Source organism: Coenobita brevimanus, chromosome 14 (assembly GCF_032717465.1).
Source record: "Coenobita brevimanus isolate Jiangsu-jjx chromosome 14, ASM3271746v2, whole genome shotgun sequence".
Classification (NCBI taxonomy): Eukaryota; Metazoa; Arthropoda; class Malacostraca; order Decapoda; family Coenobitidae; genus Coenobita; species Coenobita brevimanus.
This window is the reverse complement of record NC_136967.1, coordinates 58,421,428-58,437,013: the sequence shown is the minus strand read 5'-3', so window position 1 is coordinate 58,437,013 and position 15,586 is coordinate 58,421,428. Positions and strand designations below refer to the sequence as shown.

The 15,586-nt window shown below is 41.8% G+C and overlaps 1 protein-coding gene and 1 pseudogene across 2 annotated transcripts in view; one reads left to right on the top strand and one right to left on the bottom strand.

Annotated features, from left to right (window-relative positions):
- GluRS-m (putative glutamate--tRNA ligase, mitochondrial) overlaps window positions 1-15,586 on the bottom strand; it is a 37,364-nt gene that overhangs the window by 13,428 nt on the left and 8,350 nt on the right. For both annotated transcript variants that reach the window (XM_080264941.1, XM_080264945.1), the window contains exons 3-4: window positions 6,474-6,904; window positions 2,258-2,472 (exon numbers count right to left, since the gene is read on the bottom strand). In XM_080264941.1, the coding sequence (XP_080121067.1) occupies window positions 2,258-2,472; window positions 6,474-6,904 (646 nt within the window). The remainder of the gene's footprint in view (window positions 1-2,257; window positions 2,473-6,473; window positions 6,905-15,586) is intronic.
- LOC145390490 (5S ribosomal RNA) lies at window positions 12,459-12,577 on the top strand (annotated as a pseudogene).

Genomic DNA, 15,586 nt, shown 5'->3' with positions numbered 1-15,586 from the left:
CCCAAAATGACAATGTTCACCCCACCTATGGCTAAAACACATTAAGTCCAAAAACAGTTTATAAATCAACCTAAACACACACTCAAAATCAGTAAAAAAAAAAATTATAATAATAAAACCCATTGTTAAACTGGGGTTTGGCCATCATTGGGCAGGGTATGGTGGTATTTCTACCCCCATTGTTAAGCCGCGGTATCGCATCTAGGGGTATCGTATATCGAGGTAAACCAGTACCTATGAAATGTTGGTTTTGTTATCCCAAGCTACACAAAACTAGTTAGGCATATGATAGCAGGGAAATCATACTTCACAAATGACAAAATGAGCTGAAATAGCAGAATATAAAGGAGTCAGAAAGATATCATAATAACTAAATTGACTGTAGTCCATACAAAATGGGCAAAAAAATGCAAATACAGTGGCCACAATATTAAAATAAAATATGCTAGTTTGGAATAGGATGGTGAGAGAAGTAGAGGATACAGCAGCCAAGAGGTGGTTCTCCCATGACAATCCTGTCACAGAGGTCCCAGGAGGAAGCAATGCATCAGAGATGATGTAAAGTATCCTCTTCTCAGTGCTCGGAGTCTGGGATGGTTCCTCCCTTCACCACTTAATACACCTGGGTGGTGTCTCAATATGGCTACACGCCTTCTTTCTGTGGGCCCCTTCAAAGAGGGAGTATAATCTGAAAAATGTGCCTTTGCTTATGCAAAAACCTATCTATATTAACTTGGCTACCACAAGAATATTAAAGGCAGCTAAGGAGATACCCCTTCGGCTAAAGGGATACCACCCCTAGAGTACTTTATAAGAAACATGAGTTACTATTTAAAAATGAGAAAACAAGAAGTGAAAAATACAATGATAAAAATGTTATACACTATAGCAGGGGTAGGTGAGGGTCCCCAACATCCACTCACTTGAAGTGGTTTTTTCTTCAAGTGACTTTAAATTGATTGACAAGCCCAGCAGTTTCTTGTAACCCAAGAAACCATTTACCACACCGGGCGGTAACCATATAACCAAACATCAAACGTATGGCTTATGGTCTAGTGGACAAAAACACTCAAACTTGATATGACTTAAAACTGTTCATTTAAAAGTGGTGACTGAGATTTATTACTCTCATAATGCTGCCCAGGGAAGAGTCACTGGTCACTTGCATTAAATGTCAGGACTACGTAACTTCGCCCTCGATCCCAACATTCCTGATGGGACAATAACGGACTGGAAAATGGACATATAAGCCATAAGTTCCCATGACCCATTTAGTTTCACCCACTCATGGTTTACAATTTAGTCAGGAGTGTGACCCAGTTCTGCTTGGTCAATATAAAAGGATTCATCTAAAAACTTCAGATTGTTCATTTTGTTTCGTTTTTGAAGGCTCCAACATGCTTGCATGCGTTGGCCTTGGTCATCTAATGGCGGCTCTCCATGCTGCTCAAGCTCTAGCAGCTTCCCTATTTAGTCGCTTATCCCTGAGGAAACCATTTACTACGCTGGGTGGTAACCATATAGCCAAATTTTGGTGCCTAGTGGTTTAGTGGGTAATTACTACACTCCAATAGGATTGTGCTGGTGAAGGTTTATATCCAAAGGGTGGTTGGGGTTGATTGCTCATGTAATGCCACTCAGGGATGAGTAAGGCTGGTCACCCTCATCTTAAACGTCGGGACCAACTGCCTAGCCCCGGGTTCCTACGCTCCTCATGGGGCAATGTAGGATTGGATGATGGATGGATGGATCCCTGAGGTCACACTCAATGACCTAGACCCAGGTCTTTTTCGGTCTACCTCTTGCTACCCTACGCCCCGCATTAACACTTCTCAATTTTTGCACCCAATTATCATCCCCCATCCTCTCCACATGCCCAAACCATCTCAATTTACTCCTCCTCATCACAACACCAATATAATCTTCTCCCTGCTTATGAAAGAGTTACGTTCCAAGAAACTGTTTGTAAGTCGATTTTTTCATACGTTGAAAATGCATTTAATACACCTTACCAACCGAGCATCATAGACTGGCCAAGCCTACTAAGCCTTTTAAATGTGCTTAGAACATTTACATTAGCCTACAGTTGGGCAAAATCATTAACACAATGCCCATTTTATAATAAAGTGTTGAGTATCTCATGTACTGTAATTCCATGTAATTTTTTGAATGTATTGTAAACATACTCACCAGCAAGTTCAATCCAGATATTTACAGGAAATTTGTTGTCGATAATAAGACAGGATTGTAAACATACTTGTAGAGAAGAATATGCTTTGGTGTTGATATCTGCCACTCAACCCCTCGCAGGACATGTGTGATCCCCATGAGGTGATCGTCTATAACATTGGCCAGGTGGTAGGTAGGGAAACCATCACTCTTGAAGATAACTGGATCTCCCTCTATCTCAGCTGTATTGCACGCTACTGGACCATATATCAGGTCCTGTAGGGGCTCATTTACAGGCTCCAGCTGTTGCATTAAAAGATAAGGACATCATATAAATAATAGTGGAAAAACATCTGACTACTTTACGCACTAAATCTAAGGTATACTATAATACATCTTGTTTACTTCAACCTTGATCAGTTAGAAGGCATGGATTAATTGCTCTAAGAGAAAATAATTAATCCACATGTTTGTTGACACACAGTCAACTCTTACACGAAAGTGTACATAACAATTTCCCTGATACAGTATTAACCTCTTTCAATCAGGTGACATACTGTTTGTTATATTCTTGCTATTGATAGACTCCAGGCAATTTCATTCAGACTGAGACTTTTCAAACTGGAGGAGACATAGCATTCTTTTACCCTTTCACTAAAAAAAATCTCTCCAAAGCTGAAAAATATCATACAGAGGTTGCAAGAACAAATCAATAAAACATTACCAGACTGAAGGGGTAAACATCCATGACAAACCTATGATGTTGACAGCACAAGTACAAATTATGAATCTAGCTGAGGTAGTCCATATGCCTGTCTAACCAGGTCAAACTTATATCTGAGACACAATGGAAGGAAATCCCAAAATCAATCTCTGGTTATTACCAGACAAATTCACCAAAACTCACAACAGACTGCTACATACCATACCATTTATTTTTCAAAGGTCAAACAAGGTCTCTGGTTGGATCACATTCCCATATAATGCCAGGAACACCACCTCATCTGCTGCAACTTCAATCCCATCTTATTTCATGCCATCTCTAAATGCATCAGTTGGTATTTTTTAATAAAACATTAATAAATTTTCAGAATAAAAGGAGCAAAACAAGGCATAAAAAAAAAAAAAAAAAAGACAGTGGTAGGCCACAAAAATTAAATAAAGGCAAGAACTAGAGGAGAATAAAACAAATTTAAGAAAGAAGAAGAAGAAGAAAAAAAATCTGTAAAGAACCAAAAATCCACTGTTCACTAACAGCAAGCAAATTTTGAAGACATCCTTCTGAGTGACTCTGAGTTACTTACAACACCACACAGGGATCAGAATTGATGGATGGAATCATCCCAGAACCATGAAAGTGGAGAATTAGGTACACTGCTTCTTGTCTCCAATGGGGAACTTCTGGAAATCGTCTGCCACAAGATGTCTGTGTCAACAGCTTCTCTGTCCCAGGCACATGTTAAATTACTGTGATTTTTCTCTGTTGATGTGAGAACATGCGTGGGAAAATACCATCATACACTGCTGAAGTACTGAGAAAGCATCATAACAAAATTATAACAGAGGAAAATACATTGCTCTCATTTATTTCCCCAGAAATGAAGCTCGAATTTTGAAAACCTGGTACTTATATATTTATTTTTGTCATTTTTAATAAAGCTGCTACAAAGCTGAGATACCATTATTCTTGTCTCCTGAAATGTTCGATCTATAATACAGTATACTGCAGTTTTAGCCAAGCACTTGTTTTTTTTGTGTCAGTCTCTCTTTTGGAGGAAATTTAATGATGTATTAATTATTCTACATCAGCCATCCTAGCTCAGAGACAGTCCCTGTTCCAAGATCTGAAAATGACTTATCCCCCTAGGAAAATGACCTACCACCACTTTCAAATAAGTCATTTAATCTTGGAACGGGGACTGTCTCTGAGCTAGGATGGCTTATATATAATAATTTAATACATCATTAAATTTCCACCAAAAGAGAGACTGACACAAACAAAACAAGTGCTTGGCTAAAACTACAGTATATATCGAACATTTAAGGAGGCAAGAATTAACTCAGCCTTGTGGCAGCTTCATTAAAAATTACAAAAAGGTATATATAAGTACCAGGTTTTCAAAATTCAGGCTTTGTTTTGGGGGAAATAAAACAAAGAGAGCAATGCATTCTTCCATGTTACATTTTTGTTACAAAGTTTTGCAGTACTTCAATAGTATATGATGGTATTTTGCCACACAGGTTCTCACATCAACAGAGAAAAATCACGGTGACTTAACACATACTCGAAGCAAACAAGCTGTTAACGGCGGTGGCCTCTAGCAGTAGGCAGCTTCACAAATTCCCCATTATAATGCCTCTTGGAGGTATGATGACCTTCCTTCACATCCCAATCGCATCTTGAAAAACATTTGATAAGAAATGTCCAAGCCCCAGAATACAGGGCTGAGGGTTGCCCATGATTCCCTGTTCTATTTTGTGGATGTGAGTAGTGACACTCTTACTCAGCGTGACTTCGCTTCATGCAATGTGAGGAAGAGGTTATGCTCCCTTAGGTAAGGCATGATAAACTCAGTGCTTCCAAGTCCACTTGCTTCAAGAGAAAATGGCTTTTTGGTTTTAGCAATGGTACAAAGCTAAGCTCCTGAAGAATGCACTTCAGCATTCAGTTCCAGATACTCTGGACTGTCAGTTCCACTTACTTCTAACCAGAGACAGTAAAACCAATTTTGTCCTAAACTCACAGGCTACACTTGCCCAAAATTTAAAACACGCACCACACAAAATGGTTAATCAGAAGAGATACAACTACTACACTTCTGGACCTTGGCTGTATTGACCTACCAAGACACTCACTACATCCACGGTGGATATGTGGTTGCAAAAACACAGAAAACAGATCATACACACCCTCTATACATAAATCTTACAACTAAGCATTTATGTACTGTATACAATGGTAGGTGGTGGTGACCATCATACACTCACTTCATGTAGTGCTGCCTACTTCTTCCTTCACCTTTATCATTCTGTTTCTGTGTCTGCCCTCCACTCTTCACTTCTCCCTTTCTTTCCTGTCACTTTTTATCATTCTTCTTCTTAACACTTCAGGTGGCTTTACACCGAGTGATAATTCTAATGGTTTCCTTTGCAATTGCTGGGAGGTATCCATTTAACCAGATCACAGGATGAAATGGAGCCTACTATGGTGCCTCTGTTAACCTGATAGTTGCTATGTACCTTATATGATGGAAAATGTATAGCTGCTATATACATCACATGGCAAGTTTTTTGTTGTTTAATGGGTGCTTTTCTAATGCCATTTGGCATCTCACCCATCACCACCCGTGCATCCCACCACTATCCACGCATCCTCAGTATCTCCCCATTATTGTGCTACTGTAACATGAAGGGGAGAGATCAGATGTGCAACTTCATTACTTCAACACAACTGAACTCAAGTAAAGAATGAACTTATATGTGTTTTTACCATACTTTTCCATGCACTCTTTCATTTCCTATGAGCAAAAATTATTTTTGAGAATTTTTTTTTTTTCCGCATGGGGGGGTTGACCAGGAAACTTACTGCAGCAGTTGTTAGATTAACTGGGTGGAAACAGCAATGGAACATCCACCCAGGAATCAAACCTTCATATTTTTCCCCACATGAATTTCTAAAATAAAAGGTTTTCCAAATTGTGCAGTACTTTAAGCAACAGCACCAAATAACCTCACTGGTTATAACACTGCCACTACACAATGCACGGACATGTACTAATTAATACAATATTCCTCTCCTCCATCCTTCTTTCCTTCCATCCTCTTCTGTCTTCCTTTCCTTCATTCTTTCCTTGTCCTTCAGCCTATGGGTAACTTTACACTCCCTCTTCTGTCTTTCTTTCCTTCATTCTTTTGTCTTCCTTCTGCCTGTGGGTGACTCTACACTGGGTGACAAGCCAAATGGTTTCCTGTACACCAGGAAACTATTTACTACGCTGGGTGATAACCATATAACCAAATTTTGGCAACTAGTGGTTTAATGGGTAATTATTGCGCTCCAGTCGGATTGAGCTGGTGAAGGTTTATATCCAAGGAGTGGTTGGGGTTGATTGCTCATGTAATGCCACTCAGGGATGAGTAAGGCTGGTCACTCTCATCTTAAATGTCGGGACCAACTGCCTAGCCCTGGGCTCCTACACTCCTCATGGGTCAATGTAGGATTGGATGATGGATGATGATGTACACTGCAATGTAGTATAGCATGCAATGCTGTCAACAAATACCTTAAATATATTTTATTATACCTTAAATCTTATGCAAGATGGTGTTCTTCCGCTCTCTAGTTTTTCAATTTTGGCAGAAGACAGGTCTCTGCACCTATTATCATATTTTGGGGTCTCCTTCCGTCTTATTGCATCATTACGAAGCCATGTCAATCGTTTACTGGAACAGAAGCACTTATATGCAGCTCCATTCTGCAGGAGTATCTGGGCGTATTTCTGATAGTGCTGGAGTCGCTCAGACTGCACATATGGTCCACCAGGTCCTCCCAACCTCGGTGACTCATCAGGTGGAATGTTAGCCCAGATTAATATCTCTTCCAGTGAATTAATGGCTTCTGGAACAAGTCGGCTTTGATCGGTGTCTTCAAGTCGTAGGATGAACTTGCCATTTTGTGATTTTGCAAAAAGATAGTTGTACAAAGCAGTTCGCAGCCCTCCCAAATGCAGTTGTCCTGTAGGCAAATTCAAACATGATTTTAATATCTAAAACAGTTTGAATTAGTTTGTTAATACTCACTTTGTTCCAACAATACATAACATTATCCAACACACAGTGACCCAACAGAGTAATACTATGGATGTCTTGGACCTCTTGGACCAGTGTTCAGACCATTTCTTTCCCTCTGTTCTTAATGATAAAAGTCATTAAGGAGTAAAAATAGCAGGATATAAGGAGATACTCTTTCAAGAACCTAATGGTACTATCATCATATCCACATTATCAACATGTGCCAGTCCACTGAAGGACAAAAGCTTTTTACAAATTCCTCCACTATGACACACTGGTTGTTCACCAGCTCTGCTGCAGTTCAGCACACTGTACATTTTAATTTCATTCCTCCTTCTACAGCAGTTTTGTCACTTTCAGCTGTCACTTACTCATCTCAAATGCTCACCTACTATTTAATTACCTAATCTGCCACTCAACTCTACTGGAAGCAGTATGAGTAAAGCTACATGGGTAGCCAATCCTCAGGTATTTTAGTACTTTCCATCTGTCAGATGACCATGAAGGCATTTTTAAGAAATGTGGCCTGTGGCACCAATGACCACCACATCAAGCATGGCAATAAGTGATTAGTGAAACAAAGGTGCTGAAACTCCACTGTACTTGAAAAGTAAATTAGGAACTGACTCTGAAGTTCAGTGAAACCAAGAAGAGTCTGCACCAAGCAGGAAATACTGATCTGCACCAAAGAATCTAGATGGTTTTTTGGTTACCTGAGCTGGTGCGACCAGCCACCAGTATACCACTCCCAATTCTGGTGCAATGGCTGAAGTAACAGCATGTTTGCTGCACAGAACAGGTATTTATTTTCACACCGACAGGAAGCACGATGCCAACATAAGATGCAACCAAAGGTAAGAACTCAAGTTAAAGGATATGGAGGGGAAAAAAAACAAAAAAAGTTTCATATACAGTGTAAGAAAAGATATTTTTATAACTTTACTCAATAAGCTACATTTAAGCTGGCATGCACAGATGGGCATAAAACTGATACAGCTATAAGAGTTAATCTTCAATCTGTCCTGAAACCTACTTTACCAATGATGCTCTTTAGGTTGTAGGCAAACACTTCTCCTGCTTAAATGCAATTAATTTATCTAGTAACTTCAGTGGGCATTCATAGTACACGAGTTTATGGGCGGCAGAGGACGTCGCGTACTAGGAATTAGCGTACTCTGAAAACATAAACTTATGGAAAAAATTATGGTACATATGGGCAGCACCCCCCTTCATGGGCAACCCTTGAGACTCTTTTCAGACCTAAGTATTGTACTGTACAGGGAAACCATCTAAGACATATTACCTAAGATAAAGTAAACCAACAAGATCATGGCTTTACTAAATCAACAAGGATTTGGCTTAACTAAACCAACAAGAATATGCAAGCTCACCTTAACCCAAGAGGGCAACAGGCTTAATAGAGATAAGAGGCAGGGTCAGGCACCTAGCATGGGTTTTGGGAGAATTCACCATCAAGTCAGTTCACCATCACAACAATAACAAGACAATTCGCCGTCATTAATGAAGACAGCTATGGGTGATGCTAGAATATATACTCAAAGGCAACTACAGCCAGGAAGAGACAAGTTAATTATTGCCTGACGGCGAAATGACTTGATGGCGAATTTTCTTGGAACCCTAGCGTGCACCTGCTGCACCACCCGCCACGCCACTCTCATCACCAGCACTTTCGACACTTTCACTAGCTAATGCACTCACTTCATTCATAAACCCTTCAAAGTAAAGTCATCACTTCCTCCACTCGCAACTGACAGTGTTCAATGTTCTTGAATTCTTCCTTGAATTTATCTAGGGCACACTGTACCCGGCTGAGCTCCATCATCGACAAGTCTCCATTCTCCATCACTGGTGGTTGGCGCTTCTTGGGGTGGCAATGTCGCGTGCTTGGGGTAAACCCTGGATTTGGGCCAATCTGCGCTGCCATCTCGCCTACAACGAGTTCAATTCGCGTAATATTTAAAAATTAGCTAAAATTTGGAAAAAAATAGGTCCTCGCGTACAATGAGGATCACGTACTCTGAACTCGTGTACTATGAGTGCCTACCGTATACATATAACAGGTACGTTACTTGACTTCTACCAGAATACGGTCTGATCTCTATGTTATTAAGTTTACTGCTTTAGCTGTACAGTACAGTACCATAATTAGACCACATTATCTATGTGATTCAAAGAGAATCTGAAGGACTATAGCTCCAAAACTGGTTGTCAAAACTACTCTACTGTTAAGGTTCTGGTCACATGAGGGCATTTTCAAGCAATTCCTACTTCTTGAACTATTTCTGCATTTGATATATCATCAGTCCAAAGTCTGGGGGCTATTATTTGGCTGGGGAATGGCTGGGAGAAGGAGAGAGGTGAGAAGACAGGAAGAAATCAGTAGGATAGAAGTTGTGGAAGCAATGAAGAAAGTTAAATCGGGGAAAGCCCCAGGAATTGATGGAGTGTGTGGTGACATGCTGAAGCATGGGGGAGAGATAGTAGTAGAATGGATGTGGAAGATGTGCAGATTGGCCTGGGAGGAAGGCAGAGTCCCAGAGGATTGGAAGTCAGGTATAATTATTCCCTTGTACAAAGGAAAAGGGGAAAAAGAAGTGTGTGGCAATCATAGGGGCATTTGTCTTCTTAGTATAATAGGAAAAGTGTATGGTAGGATACTTATAGACAGAGTTAGAGAAAGAACAGAGAAATTAGTTGGAGAAGAACAGGGAGGCTTTAAGAAGGGAAGAGGTTGTGTAGATCAGATATTCATTCTTAGATCGTTAGTGGAAAAGTTTCTAGAGAAGGGAAAGAAGTTGTATGCAGCTTTCACGGATTTGGAGAAAGCATATGACAGGGTGGATAGACAAGGATTGTGGAAAGTGTTAAGAATATATGGAGTAGATGGGAAGTTGTTGAATGCTGTGAAGAGTATGTACGATGGTGCGAAGGCTGCAGAGTGTGTGGATGGTGAACTAAGTGAATTTTTCTCTTTGAAGGTTGGTTTGAAACAGGGATGTGTCATGTCTCCATGGTTGTTCAATCTGTACATGGATGGGGTAATAAAAGAGGTACAAGGGAGGGTAGTGGATGTTGGAGTGACCCTGGTGAGAGAGGATAGTGTTTGGAAACTCCCTGTACTGTTGTTTGCAGATGATACTGTGTTGTTGAGTGAAGACGAAAGGGAGCTGCAGGGCTTGGTGGATGAGTTTGAGAGACTGTGTAAGAAACGGAATCTAAAGGTGAATGTAGGGAAGAGTAAAGTGATGGTCTTTGAGAGAGGTGAAGTTAGTGAATGTACAGCAAGGTTGGATGGTGAGGAATTGGAAAATGTGAGTACGTTTAAGTACTTGGGTAGTGTGATGAGTAAGGATGGAGGTTTGGAGGGTGAAGTGCTTGAAAGAGTACAGCAGGGAAGAAAGGTTGCTGGTTCTTTGAAAGCAGTGATAAGAAACAGGGAAGTGAGCATGGAAGTGAAAAAGTTACTACATGACAGTATTGTGATACCAACTCTAACGTACAGAAGTGAAGCTTGGACTTTGTTGGAAGGAAACAAGTCAAGAGTGAGAGCAGTGGAAATGAGTTATTTAAGAGGGGCCTGTGGAGTCACGTGGAGAGACAGGCTGACGAATGAGGATATAAAGGAGTGTTGTGGTGTGGATGTGGATGTGATAGGAAGTGTTATGAGGAACACACTGAGATGGTTTGGCCATGTGGAGAGGATGGAGGGTGAAAGACTGACGAAGAGAGTGTATGTGAGTGAGGTGGAGGGGGGAAGAGGGAGGGGGAGGCCAAGGATGAGATGGAGGGATGGGGTGGAGAGGTATATGAGAGAGGGGGGTGTGAGTTGGGAGCAGGGCAGTGAAATGGCTGGGGACAGGGCGACTTGGAGGCGATTTGTTTGTGGCCACCCCAAACAGGATTGAGGCGTCTGGCAATAGATAGATAGATAGACAAAATGATCATGCTAATTTTTACACCAAAAGATTTCAAGCAATATTCAGAGGATGAATACAAGTTAACATTACATTTAACTGCTGTATTGTATTTAATTACTGTACACAAAGTGTAGCTAATGCTCAGATTTTATGTACAATTATTGCAAAGTTTATTAAAGGTGTTAAGGCTGTTGTCTATCCCACTCTGTCTGATCCGGAAGATCCATCAACTGCAGGGAAGCAACCACCCCTGCAGGGCTATCCTGTACAATGAACCAATGGTCCCATGCGGCTGACAGTGCCTTGCCACAATGAGGCACAAGGATTAGTGTGGATATTTGGTTCCTGGGTGGATGCTCCATCTGAATTTCCACCTAGTTAACAGGAGCACCACAGTAGGCTCCGTCACCCCTCTATCTGGCTATGTGGTGATCACCCACCACAGTAAATGGTTTCCCGAGTTACAGGAAATTGTTTGGCCTGTCACTCAGTATACAGCCACCTAAAGTGGAACAAAGAGTAATAAACAGCATCAGAAAGGATGGGAGAAACATGAATAGAGGAGGAGGAATGACAAAGACACATGAAGAAAGAAGCAGGCAGTACTACATCAAGTAGTCGGATGATGAGTACTCCCATCTACATTCACGTGTTCCGGGTAAAATATTAAAATAATTTTAAAAGCACAGGGGTAGTATACACCAGAGGTTAGTATGACCAGCTTTTGTTTACAAAAAAAGCCCACTGAAGTTCAAAAGACTATCTACCTAGACCAAGCTATTCCAGCAAATAAATGTGAGCCATTTATTGGCAACCATGATCAAAGTTCAAAGAAAATTCTGAACTTGGGACACAGAGGCATCTCTATTCAAAGTGGCCAAGGAACGGTTGTCTATCATTCACATAGACACATTTTTTTTTTTTTTTTTTTTCTGGGTAAATCTGGACAGAATGAATTGTGTGACCAACTACAAAAGAATTTCACTGGTCTTTGAATTGCCCTTCGCATTGTTAAAGCTCAAATATATCCTCCTGTGACCATGGCTTTAGGAATGAATAACTGAATGACTGTAGTGAGGTGAGTCTAAGTCTGTTACATACTGTATATGCACTAATTAATGTGCAAAATAATACTATTATTATTCTAGTGGAAGGTGGGGGTGCTCACCATCCACTCACTTGATGTAGTGCTGCTTTAGGTGTCTGCCCTTTCCTCTCTCCCTTCTTTCCTCTTGTCTTCCTTTCCTTCATTCTTTCCTCTTCCTTCTCTCTATGCGTGACTTTACACTCCCTATTCTGTCTTTCCTTCATTCTTTCCTCTTCCTTCTGCCTATGGGTGACTCTGCACTGAGTGACAAGCCAAATGGTTTCCTGTACACCAGGAAACCATTTACAGGCAAGTCCTGGTTAACGAGCAACCACTTAACGAGAATTTGCAAATATGAGGTCTTAAAATTTGCATCACCCCCACCTGTTTAACAAGCAGGTAAAATCCCCCCAAATCCCAACTTATGAGAATTGACACGAGGGTCATGCCAAAGCTGTCATGTATTTCATATATTTCATATGTATTACACGTTGAGTACGCCGCTTCCCGTCCGATCAGCGAAGTTAAGCAACGTTGGGTCTGGTTAGTACTTGGATGGGTGACCGCCTGGTAACACCAGATGCTGTTGGCATAATGTTCTCCCTATGTGTAAAGTGGGGTTGGTGGAGGATTAGTGCCCCTCCCTGTAAAACAATTAACTCTAAGCCCTTGGCCACCCCATTTGGGATACATGGTGTCTGGCAATGAATGAATGAATGAATCATGTGTATTAACCCTTTATTCCCGCTTAAAATTGTCTATCACAGGTGTTGGTGGTTGGTGGAGGTTACTTAGCTGGTTGTTCACCCCATCCCTATTTTACCCACTCTCATCTTAAATGTCGGGACCAACTGTCTAGCCCCGGGGTCCTATGCTCCTCATGGGGCAATGTAGGATTGGATGATGGATGGATGGATGGATGGAATTTATGTTATTCTGCTTATATTAATGCTGTTTTTTATATTTCAGGTGTATTACCCTCTTGTATTAACCCCTTATTCCAGCTTAAAATGATCAGAATGTTAGTTTTGGTGGTTCAAAGGGAGGTTGCTTGGAGGCCTTGCTCCCTAACCCTAATTTTCCTATAAGTTCTTCACTTCATTTAACAAAAATTCGGCTAATGAGCAAAATCCTTGCTCCCAGTTAGCTCATAGGTTCGGTACCCCCCTGTACTATGCTGGGTGGTAACCATATAACCAGATTATGGCCCCTGGTGGTTTAGTGGGTAATTAAGGTGCTCCAATAGGACTAAACCATTGCAGATTTATATCCAAGGGATGGTTGGGGTTTATGTGGAGTAGACTGTAGCACCAGTCGAGCAGGGCAGTACTCCCGAGGTGGATGGAAAGCTGATGACAGGGAGTGCTGGAGCTCCCGTTTCATCAGCCCTCAGGACTAGTTCCTGACCATCCCCCTTGCTGAACTTTTTCAGTGTCTCAGTTACACAGAGAGTAGACCAGCATGCTCTCCAGTACAAATTTCTCTATCTATCTTCACCAAACTACATGCACAGTACACACTACACTTCCTACTCAAAATTTACCAAAATGGCGTCAATTCACCTAGCCTCGGAGTCCCCAGGGGGGGGGGACCATAAATGCCCCCGCCATCTGCCCCTCTCCCGGTGACGACTCGAGGTGCCTGGAACCACTGTCTGACTCTCTTCTTCTTCATTTCTGCAACATTCGCGGCCTTTCATCTAACTTTCGCTCTGTTGAGCACCACCTCTCCTCCTCTAAACCTCACCTTCTTTTTCTAACGGAGACTCAGCTGTCTGAGGCAACTGACAACAAACCCTTTTCTGTATCCTCCTACTTTCTCTATACTCATTTCAAAGCCAAAGGTGGCTGTTGTGTATACATACGCAACGACTTATCTTGCTCTCGTGTTCCTGAACTTGATTCTTCTGAATTCTCCACTCTCTGGCTTCGGCTTTCCTGTCATTCTCTGACTAAATATATCTGTGCTGTTTACTTATCCCCCTAATTCTACTGACTATCAAAAATTCTTCGACTATCTTACTTCTACGATGGAACACATTCTGTCCATTTCTCCTTTCTCTGAAATCTCCATTCTTGGAGATTTCAATGTTCACCACCACCTTTGGCTCTCCTCTCCTTTCACGGATCCACCTGGTGAACAAGCCTACATCTTTTCTATCCTTAATGACCTAGAGCAGCTTGTACAGCACCCTACCCGTATCCCTGACCGCCTTGGAGAGAGCTCCAACATACTTGACCTCTTCCTCACAACTAATCCTTCAGCTTACTCTGTTAATCTTTTCTCTCCGTTGGGCTCCTCCGATCACAACCTTATTACCTTAACCTGTCCTATCGCTCCAGTACGGCCTCATGGACCCTCCAGGGAAACGTCGTCTCTGGCATTTTGGAGCTGCGGACTGGGAGGCCCTCAGGCAGTACTTCTTTGATTTTCCCTGGAATGATTATTGCTTCCATGGCCATGAGCCATCTGAGTGTGCCTTGCGCATTACGGAGGTTATTCTCTCGGGCATGGAAGCATACATTCCTTTCTCATATCCTTTGACTAACAGAAAGCCTTGGTTTAATCACGCTTGTTCTAATGCTGTCCGCAACAAGGAGAAGGCCTACAAAAAGGTACCGGAGCCAACCCACCCCTGAATCACATAATCTTTACGTTTCTGCCCGGAATCGTGCTAAGTCTGTTCTTCGCTCTACTAAAAATAATTTCATCCATACTAAATGCTCTCAACTCTCCAACTCGAATTCTTCCCGCTCCTTCTGGCACCTTGCCAAAAATCTTTCAAACAACTTTACCTCATCATCCTTCCCTCCTCTTTTCTACTCTGATGGTTCTGTAGCTATTTCTTCTACTGATAAAGCAGATCTCTTCGCACAGACTTTCTCCTCCAATTCCACCTTAGACGATTCCGGTGCTGTTCCTCCATCACTTCCCCCTCTGACTTCCTCATGGCTGACATTAAAATTTCTTCAGTTGATGTATTTTCTGCCATTACTGGCCTCAGTACTAACAAGGCATATGGGCCTGATGGGGTCCCTCCTGTTGTTCTCAAAAACTGTGCTTCTGTGCTTACACCCTGCCTAGGCAAACTATTTCGCCTTTGTCTGTCAACTTGTACCTTTCCTTCTTGCTGGAAGTTTGCTCTCATTCAGCCAGTCCCAAAGAAGGGTGACCACTCCCAACCCTCCAACTATCGTCCAATTGCTTTAACGTCCTGTATTTCAAAAGTTTTCGAGTCAATTCTTAATAAAAATTTTAAGGCATCTTTCCTATCACAACCTTCTTTCCGATCGTCAGTATGGGTTCCGTCAGGGAGACGCTCCACTGGCGATCTTCTCACCTACCTTTCAGACTCTGGTCATCCTCCTTTCGGGACTTTGGCGAAAGCTTTGCCATTGCACTTGACATCTCAAAGGCTTTCGATCGAGTCTGGCATAAATCTTTAATTTCCAAACTGCCCTCCTACGGTTTCTATCCTTCTATCTGTACCTTCATCGCTAGCTTCCTTTCTGGTCGTTCTATAGCTGCTGTCGTAGGCAGCCATCGTTCTTCTCCTAGATCTATCAACAGTGGTGTTCCTCAGGGCTCTGTCCTATCACCA